The 10523-nt window shown below is 38.4% G+C and overlaps 1 protein-coding gene and 1 non-coding gene across 2 annotated transcripts; both read right to left on the minus strand.

Annotated features, from left to right (window-relative positions):
• Positions 1 to 245: 245 nt before the first annotated feature.
• Positions 246 to 317, minus strand: trnah-gug (transfer RNA histidin (anticodon GUG)). The gene has a single exon. It is a non-coding gene; the product is annotated as a tRNA-His (tRNA).
• Positions 318 to 2137: 1820 nt separating this feature from the next.
• malt3 (MALT paracaspase 3) lies at positions 2138 to 9982 on the minus strand. Its single transcript, XM_062421443.1, has 15 exons — positions 9877 to 9982; positions 9528 to 9619; positions 9317 to 9438; positions 8977 to 9115; positions 8632 to 8807; positions 8355 to 8451; positions 7853 to 7888; positions 7521 to 7724; positions 6418 to 6595; positions 6230 to 6304; positions 5953 to 6080; positions 4444 to 4593; positions 3692 to 3846; positions 2945 to 3061; positions 2138 to 2831 (listed from the first exon to the last, which is right to left on the minus strand). Exons 2-15 carry the CDS (start codon positions 9535 to 9537, stop codon positions 2514 to 2516), a joined length of 1905 nt encoding a protein of 634 aa, XP_062277427.1. The 5' UTR covers positions 9538 to 9619; positions 9877 to 9982; the 3' UTR covers positions 2138 to 2513.
• Between the last annotated feature and the right edge of the window lie 541 nt (positions 9983 to 10523).

Raw genomic sequence — 10523 nt, forward strand, 5'->3', positions numbered from 1 at the left:
CATTTCACAACAATTACATTTCCATTTATTTCTACTATAACTTACAGCACGACTACACATTGTGATGGCATAAAAACATCATAGTCTTGATTACAGGCCAGACTTATACCTGTAAGATACAGCTTGCATTGTCAACATTACACATTTAACATAAAATCGGTTTACATGTGTGTCAATGGTGTGAAAATACGGATAGAGTGATTTTTTTACACCCAAAATACACGTCCCCTAAGTTCTGAGATCTCTGCCGTGACCCGGATTCGAACCGGGGTTGCTGCGGCCACAACGCAGAGTACTAACCACTATACGATCACGGCGAGCTAATGGGAACTGGTTCGCAGGGGGAGGATTCTGTGTATATAAAGCACGGAGACCACAGGATAGGTATGCATGGCTGTCTGTATTGAAACTGTGGTCAATAAAGCAGTACTTTAATACTTCACTCTAAAGGCTGATATAACGAATGACGATAACTCTTAAGTATTTTTGATCAACAATGTTCGTTTTCCAGAGTTGTATCCAACTGTAGTTAACGTTAGGCTGTATGTATAGGCTACATAGCTAATGTGTGTGTGTGTGTGTGTGTGTGTGTGTGGGGGGGGGGGTTGTAAGTTCAGACCATACTTTGAGGCACAACGACTGACCATGCACTTATTCACTTACTGTCAATCAGATTTTAAACAAAACAGCATACTTTAGCAACCTAACTCAGATTTCTCAATTTATATAGTTTATATGGGAGGCTAAATATAGTTTTAGGATATAGTTTTTCATGTAATCGTGACATAGCAAATCTGTGTTTCATTAATACTTTAATAGAGTAAAATTTTAAAAAGGTTAACAATTTCTCATGCCTGTTTTAAAGGACCAGTGTGTAAGATTAAGTGGCATCTAGCTGTGAGTTTGCAGATTGCAACAAACTGAAAACCCCTCCCCCGTGAAAAACGTGAAAGGCCCTCTTCAGAGCCAGTGATTAGTCTGTCTTTTGTGGGCTACTGTAGAAACATGGCAGTACAACATGGCGGGCTCTATGGAAGAGAACCCGCTCCCATATAAAAGGCTCACTCTAAAACTAACAGAAACCATTCTTATTTCCATGGGATTATACACTAATTAAAACATACTTAATAAAATTAAATTCCATTTCTGCCAAGTCTGTTCCGCTAGATGCCACTAAATGCTACACATTGAGTTTTAAAAAAAATAGTCAGATGCCCAAATGAACATTAAAATAGGTTTTAATTCCTCCTGTTCCTTGCATTAGAAGTTACCTTCATAATGCTCTTATTATAGCCATGGCTGTTTCCTCTAAATGTTCCTGGTACTTTGGAAACAGAGGAAATAATCTAAAGAACTAAACGTGGCCCTAAAAGCCTGTTGTGCAGTCGTGTTTTTCTGAGGAACCAAGTAGATTATGCAAATTAGACCCATGAGGAACTTAAAATATAACAGTGGTGCTTGTAACATAGCATTGACACGAAAACGACATAGATTTGTCCTGTTGCTCTTACTGTTGCATGAATTGGATGTAATGAATAAAAAGGAGAGCAGAGCAGGAAAACTGAACTGAAATTCTCCACAGTAAATCATCTGCTGAGTGTTTTATGCTTGTATATTGCTAGAATGTAACCACAATGCAACAATCAGGCTAAGTGATGGGGGAGCAAAATCTACAGTGGTACTTCTGTGCAAAAAGTTTATCTGAAGCTAATATGAAGTTTCTACCATCCATATTAGTGAAATCTTTTTTAGAGCCAAAGTCCCTCTTTTGGATAGTATACTCCCACTGCAGCTCAACTGGGAAACACTAAGGAATTTTATACTAAAAAGACTGTAAATGTGGCAGATATCTACTTGCTATGACTAACTCACACTGCTGAAGCCTCATATAAGATGCAGATACACTTTTTAATACATTTGCACAAAATTCCTGTGTGGACACACTGTGGATGCCCTCCATCACTTACATTGAAGTCACATTTGAAGGGGATCTTTTGTAGCCACTTCCAACTGGAAGAATGATTGCAGCGAGGCACCTTACTACTGTTTTAAAGCGCACTTAAAAAAATGTGAATCTGAACCCTTCAAGTTGATTAATAGATTAGCATGTTTCAAAAGACTGACACTGAAATATTGATGAAAGTAGTAGGTTTTATTAGATAAATTATTGACAATAATCATAAATTAGGCTAGCCAGCTGGCCATTGATGAAAAAGTGTCATGCACAAGTAATGTCTTTCCAGGTATTATACAATTTGTGATTAAATAAGTGTGGAGCAAAGTTAAGTGTTAATTTTTCTTCAGTGTTGAGCAAAGAATTGAAGGCTGGTGAAAACCAAACCCAAACCACAGTCATTTACAAACCCTGTCATCATTATCATCATCCACAGACAACTAAGATGCATGATCAGCAATTGAGTAACTCCTCCTTACATCAGTAAAAATGCATAAAATAATCAAACTTTTATTTACAGTGATAGGACCAGAAGGGCTTAATGTCCAAAAGTGAAATCTTATAGTTCGTTCTCATCGTTCTCCTCGGGTTCGTTGCTCCTTGTAACTGCAACTTTAGCAGAACACTCTGCCTTTCTGGTACAAGGGCGATATGCACCAGGAAGCCTCTGATGCAGCAGTGGTTTGCTGCTTGAAATTTTGCCCATAGTTTGAGCAGAAGCACCTTCTTGTTTGTAGGCTGTTGCTGTATGATTTCTCCTGTACAATTTACAGGATGCCACCATAGGCTTTCCTATGTCCACTTTTTGGCTTTCTGTAAGTCGTAGCTTACTTTCTGTGTGAGTATAGTGTAAATCCACCTTGATGACTAGTGATTCCTAACAAAGAGAATGACAGACAAAATACATTTATATTACAGACTGTCTTGCAAAGACTTCTTTCATTTTGAGCTGAAATAACACTTCAATGATACATATCAACGAGTGCATACCTTAAGCTTTTGAAGACCACAAAGTCGCAGAGTGCAGTCTGGCTTATCAGATGTCTGAAATAGTAGGGTGTCCATCTCCTCTGACCTACCAGGGCTGGAGAATGTGTCTTCCAATACCTTTAAATTCAGAACAGTAAATATTTTATCAGTATCATTAGTTTTTGTCAACCAGCTATATTGGAAAAGTATAAATACTTTCTGCATTTACAATGTCCTGGCACTGAGTCGCCACTCTGATGCACTGCAACAGATGCTGTAATAAATTAGCCACTAGATGTCGGTATGGTCCACAAAAGAACGAATGCCTCTAAGATAAATATACTGGATTCATGTTACTGCTTCCTGCTTTGTCTTTCACTGTGGTTGCAGCAGACTGGAACATGGAAGTCCATATATGGGCAAGACTTCCTCAGACATGTGGAACATGGGGGTGAATGGTCATCTATGAGAAATTCCTGCTGGCTAACGGAAACTGACAGTGTGTAGTGGTGAGTAAGATGGAATTTATGATGTAAATAAAACTTTCCAATTTTAAACTCAATGTTGAGTTTATAACCTACTCACATCCAAAAGTAAATACTTTTTTTACTAGTTTACTAACTAGTTTTTCTTGTGTGTTTTTTCAAAACTGAAAGTGAAATGGTGAAATAATGCCACTACACAGAACACTTGTGGTCTGTATCTAAATGGATGACAATAAAACTTGACAGGATGTCTGATAGTTTTGAAGTAAAAATGAATATTTACAGGTATACTGCTCAGAGAGACGGTGCAGTCCTGGGTTTGGGGGCCTGTAGTCTTCACAGTGGCAAAAGCCACTAAGACGTTGGAGAACAATGCTGAGAAGCTGACTTCCACTTCTACTCTGCAGAGAAACATCAGCCGCTTCTTCTGTGGCAGCTCTGAAAAGAGATAAAGAAGTTTAAAACATTATGGTATTAATTCTCTTAGAAGGCTGACTAATCAATGCCATTGATAAACCACATTATGTACTTTCAGTCACTATTATGTTAATTTCAGCTACACACTTATCTTTCATCTAGACTGGAAGAGATTCTCAGATTAGATATTGTAGTAACACTATTCTGTTTAACAGGGGATAAAGTACATTTGAGGAAGTTATGAAGTGTCAAAATAAAAAAGGCTTCCTTCCATCAAGCAGTAAGATAGACTTAATGAACCAGTTCCCCATTCTGATTTTATCAGAAACAATGATCTGAAATGTTGAATAATCCTGAAAATATCACATTAAACCACAATGACTGCACTTGGGTTGTCACATGCTGTAGTGTGGGAGGTGTGAGTAAAAGTAAACAGTACAAACTATTTCTCTTAATCACAGTAACAACAGAATAAGAAATGGAATTATGCTTTACTGGATGGAAAATAAACTGTTTTCGGGAGGTGGTTATAACAAACCCTGTCTTTAACATGACCTGACATTTAATAAACATAAGAATAAACATGTTTATGGTTTGGAAACAATTTTCCCAACTCACCATTTGCTTGTCTCCAGCAGAAATCTCTCAGGTGTAGTTCCCTTGTGTGGCCAGTGGTGCTAACTGGATCCGTAAGGGATCGAGGTTCCTTCAGGGTGTGTTTGATCTCAACTGCCTGCTTGCCGGTGACCAGAGGGTCTCTGCCTAGATCTGGTGTAGAGAGAGAGGGAGAACAAAATGCAGGTAAATAACAACACCTGTAAAATCATTAGACAAAACTTTACAGAAAATTCAGAGGTACATTTTCAGTTATGTTTCCATAGAAAGTCTTTACAAAATCTTTACCAACCACAGTACCTGTGTACTTGCACATTTTTGAACATGGGGCTGCCTGGGGTTTGCAATAGCAGGGAGTGGGTTTCATAAAAATGCATCAGATTCACATTACTGACTTTGAGGAACTTAGGGAAATTTGAAAATAGTTAAACAGTAATTGACTGGACTAAATGAGTTTTGGAAAAAACCCTTCAACCATGCAAAGATGATTAATCATTTATAAAAGTTAACAGAGCGGAACAGCTGGTCAGAAGAGATGAAAAAAGATATTGTGAAACCATATTCAAATAAATTGATTGAGATATATGCTTAGCTTTTGATAAGATTTGGTATATGAATGAATATTTCAGGCAAGCCGTTTTCACTATGTTCCCATAATGGATGAGCAGCCGGCAGTTCATCATCAACATCTCTTTTTCCATCTCTGAATAAGGCAGGGGGACTGCCAATGGAAACTAGCCTTTTGGCTACAATTGGGTGCATTTACATTTTTTTTAAATAGAAATGTTCATTAATGTACACTGTCCCTCTTGAACAAATAAACATTAAAAAAATACAAAAACAAAGAAACAAAATATGTTTTTCAAAAAACAACATTAGAAGATTGGGAATGTCTAAACTGGCCTCCATAATCTGTATTTCAAATCTAAAATGGCCAAAAGTTTAAATAAGTTGCACAATATTCATAAGTACACACATACACACACACAGTGCTGTCAGCAGGGCACTCTGTCCTGATAACACTGGTTTGTGAGTGAGCCTATGAGAGCAGTGGCAGTGGGTGTCCAAACTGCAGAGCAGCTGTCTGGCACACTGCAGCTCTCAGGTTTCCTGCTGTTCGCTAGCCAACAGTGAATTTCCAGGGAATGAGGTCACATGCTAATGATACCTCAAAAAAATAATTCTACCAGTGGCCCATCAAACAGACAAACACACTCTCAAGACTACCCACCTCTGCTCCCCCAGCTATACTCACAAATCGTGAGTAAAAAAACACTAAAACAAGTTGCCAACAATTATAAAACTCTATGGTCCACCCAACACACCCAAGAATAACCTGTTCCCTTAAGATCTGTTCACCCTGGATATCAGTCAGCCTGCATGAATGGAAGTAATCCACTCCAAAACTGAAATTACAGCCCTGTTTGAAAACCTACAGCTATCCTTGTTGCAGCAGCATTTTAGATTTGTTCATAGAATGATATATGTTTGAGCTTTGTCTCAAATACTTACCCTCAGACACCATCTCTAAGATATGTGTGACTTTCTCAGGCTGTAGGATGTGCTTGTTCAGGTACTTAGTGAAGATTCCAGTACTCTTCCCCCCATCCTGGACCTCAAAAGCCTCAGCATCTTCACATCTGCATTGGTTAATAATAGAACACAAACACAGATAGAAAAATTTGTTCTGCTTTTTGCAATACGGTTTTCCATTCTACAGCATGTTGACTGATTTCAAAAAGCATTCTCATGTCATAGTTCAATAATAATTTCATTATTAAGTACATACGTGGCATAACCATATACAGTATTCCCACTGGGTCCCAAAGGTTTGATGACTGACGGTATGCAATGCTGGTTGTACCTTAACAAAGTAAAGTACAGGTTTTAGGAGGATTAGTTATTTTTACTAAATCCAGATAACTTACTTATTATGACAAAATAAACTGATATTAATATAATTGTTATTCCACCTACCATTTTCTACAGGTATCCAGTAGGATTACGCTCAGAGCAGTCCGTTTTTGCTGCATGTTTAGCATGACCCTCTGCACACAGACACAGTTTTCAGGTCGGTAAGGCTGTGGAGCATCAATAGGTACCAAGTAATTCCTCCCAGCACGCTCGTACCCATGACCAGCATAATAGAAAAGGCCTGTAATGAGTCATGAAACACACATTTAGGTACCACTACAAGACTGTTAGAATTTTAATTGTTCACATTTTATACTGCAAACATTCTACAATCCCAGGATCAATTTTTAAAAAAAATATAGGGCATCTTCAGAAAGGTCTCACTGAGGTAAAAGGATTTCTGAGGTCTGTACAGTTAGATATGTTTTCTGTCTTTGTTTCACTATCAGCAAGAAAAAGTGGAGAATAGTAACAGAGAATGTCACTCATACAGCATGACATTTCACTTATCATTGTTTTTTTAATTTTATAGTCAACAACAGTACTGTAATTAAAATGTGTATTTGTGTACCTGTCCGCGGTTTAATAACCGTATTGGCTCAGTTACACTGAACAATGTGACAGTATGAATTGTTTAAGCTATAGGCTCCAGTAAAGAGTCACATAATGTTTTCATACACTACAATGTCCACACCTACAATACACTATAACTTTTTTTTGTTCAACACTGTACAACTGACACATTCAGAAAGAGAAAACTTTATTTGACCACTTGGGCTGTCTGACTGCCATTTACCCTCTACTGATACTATATAAATATACCACCTACACGTGTTACAGTCGTTCAGGAAACACCAATACATATTAAGCAGTTCTGACACTTAAAACACCTACGCATGTTTACCCCTAATCCTCCAAAACAGCTACATATGCGTATAAACTAAGATACATAAACCACTGGTAAGACCATGACCATGATAAGTGGACAACAAAACATAAGGGCCAGAAAAGACGACAAAGGAAGTTATGGGCTTATATTTCTGATCACACTAAAATATTTTAAGAACTATGTTAGCATGCAAATAAACAATATTAAAATATTCTGGAAATAAAAAGATGAATTTGGTTGATCTAGAAAAAATTGCTTACAGGAAAATTATACTCACCATAAACTCCTCTGTCAAGGAGCTGAAGGAACTTGTCAGTAGCAGCCAGCATCTCCTCCCTGGTGAGATCCAGCAGGGAAACCACCCTGAAGCCAAGCTGCTGCAGGAGGTTGGCCAGCTCATGTACATCTATAATGGGGGCCATCAAGCCGGGGTGGTGGGAATAATTCATGTTGCCAATAAGTAGAGCAACTTTATCAGAGGCTAAAACAAAAAAATCAAAGTAGAGTTCAGTGGGAGGAAATTATAATACATACTGTGATAGTTTTCCTATCTAGCAGACTAAAAATAGCCTGAGTTGACACCGTTCCCCCACACACACTAAACCATACCTGTGGGCTCTGCATGAGGAAGTTGATCATTTTGCACTAGAGGATATGAAACAAGAAGCACAAAGTCAGCATTTTTTTCAACAGAAGTCGATGATGTTGTCCAGACAGAACATATGACGTGTTTAACAACTTTTTTGTGATATGTACTGCACATACTACAACATAAGTTACATTACCACCAAACAGGAGAAACACTGCACTGAACTAGTTTCACTTATCATCATTTTCCTGTTGTGTACCTAAGGCTCGGACCAAATACTATTTGGAGTCTAAACAACTTCCTTTTTACAAATGGGAAAGTACCTTCAGCATAATGGAAACAACTTAAGCCCAAGTTCTAATTCATTAGAATGAAGGAAATGTGAAGAAAATCTGTTTTTCTTCACAGCCTTTTCATTGGAAATGGAGGAATTTAAAATCATGGGGAAAATACAATGCTAGCCTTACAAAAAACAGTGAATTTTTTATGGAGTCAATAAAAATAGTTTCATTTACGACTTACCAATGTCAACATCGACAGGTTTAGTCCATATCTCCTCCAGCCTGTTAGACACTGAGCACAGGTATGATCCTCCATGTTCAGCTGTGGCACAGTCAATCTACAGGAACCACAAAAGATCATATTTTTACCACTGATTGTCTCCAAGGCCATAAATCAAACCTTTGGCAAAATATAAACCAAATATTCTAACTGAATTACATGGTTGGTGAAGGGTGTAATATTCAGGTAGGCTACAATTCTGTAAATAATCACTATCAGCACTGTCATTCTTCCTTACCTGCAGTATGTCACTAATCTTGTCCTGCAGCGGCTGTCCATTTCTGTACCACTGATACTGGGGGGCTGGGTTGCCAAAGGCAACACAGCGGAGTGTACATTTTGCACCTGGTTGGACAGACTGGGGTTTAGGGTTGACAGCAATGTGGGGCTCACCCTCCCAGTCCAGTGGCAAACCTGATGATGATTGGAAAGAAAGACACTGAGTTTAAAACCCACATAAGTATTCATAGGACTTAGTCATTACCACATAACGCTGTGTTTCAAATATGCAAAACAACAGAAATTACACCATACGACCGCAATAATATATAAAAATAACTATGGAGAATGGCGTAATGCATACCTGACTTATCAATGTCCAACACCTTCACTTTCACCCAATCACTGAACACACAGTTACTCAAACTGTCATGCACTCGGCAAACATAGAGCTGAGTTCTTTGAGCATTGATGGTCAGATCTGGTTGAGTCCCACCACGCACCTAAAAACAAACAACAACAAAAAAGAAGACCTATATTTGGCACAGAAATATTTATGGGAATTAATAAGTGCTTAAGGTCACTGCAAGTCTGTGTCAAGAATAAACATGCCCAAGAATAAACATGCAGTATAAGATAAGGAAATTCACCCTTTTTTAAATGTAATATCTCTGGTAACTCATACACAAGTAATACCGACATACCTCCTCATTATCAGTGAACCACTGGTAGTAAAGGATCCCTGAGCCCTCAGCACGGACACTCAGAGTCACCTTGTGGTTCACAGGTACACAGGCGGTAACAGGATGGAGCACTATGACAATATCTGGAACAAACCGAGTCAGGATCTCAGTCATCTCAAATCAACCTGCGTTGTTTTGAAAAAGTCTCACTTTTGCCATAAATGTAACATACCTCTGATCATTATTCAACAGGGTCTGGGCGTTATCCAGTCATCAGTGCATTTTCCTCTTTTTATCGGCAAGTTGTTGTTTTTTTTGCTTTTGCTGAGACAGACAACACCAGACAGTAAGAAGATGAGTCGAAGTTTAAAATTGGTATTATTTGGCACACTCGCAGTTGTAGACTACTACATCGACTGGAAATACTAATAAATGAGTAACACTAGAAAATCAACGTGAAATTACAGGCTCGACGTCCATGGCCACCACTAAATTATAATTTCTTGTGAAGTTAGCGTTATCTAAACTGTATGTTAAATGTCCTATTTTAAAAAGAACATTATCCGTGTTTAAGTGCATACCTGCCGTCAGCTTCGTACCAGTTGTGTTGCTGTCGGACCTTAGAAAGTATGTTTTCTTCCGCTCAGTCCTCTTTAACTTAAATTGTTGAGTTAACTCTTCCCCTTTCCCGGAATGAGACAGTGTACACACACACACACACACACACACACACACACACACACACACACACACACACACACACACACACACACACACACACACACACACACACACACACACACACACACACACACACATTACCGTAAAGCCTCTAATATAGACGCGTTTCTTAGAAGATAAGGAGTATTTAGCCTCAGGTACATCGCGAAAACATAGACATTTATTTTAATTTTTAAGCAGAAACATGCGTTAATGGAAAAATGTCCAAAAAGACGGACCGTGACCCGTTAAACTCATATGGCTCATGCAAAGGAAATACGCGTAGAGCCTAATTTTCCGACATTACGGTAAGAAGCAATCTGGCCCCTTTTCAGGTGCTCTGCAATCTCAGGCTGAGGTTTCGTGTCAACGCTATAGGAAGTTAAATGTGCCTTCAAATCAGGACAAACTGGGGTGTCACCGAGCTACAGAAACCACATGCTTGACATATACTATATAGCAGGGTGTGAGTTAAAATAAGGATATGTTTATTTATTCACTCTTTATG

This window comes from Scomber scombrus, chromosome 6, assembly GCF_963691925.1.
Source record: "Scomber scombrus chromosome 6, fScoSco1.1, whole genome shotgun sequence".
NCBI lineage: Eukaryota > Metazoa > Chordata > Actinopteri > Scombriformes > Scombridae > Scomber > Scomber scombrus.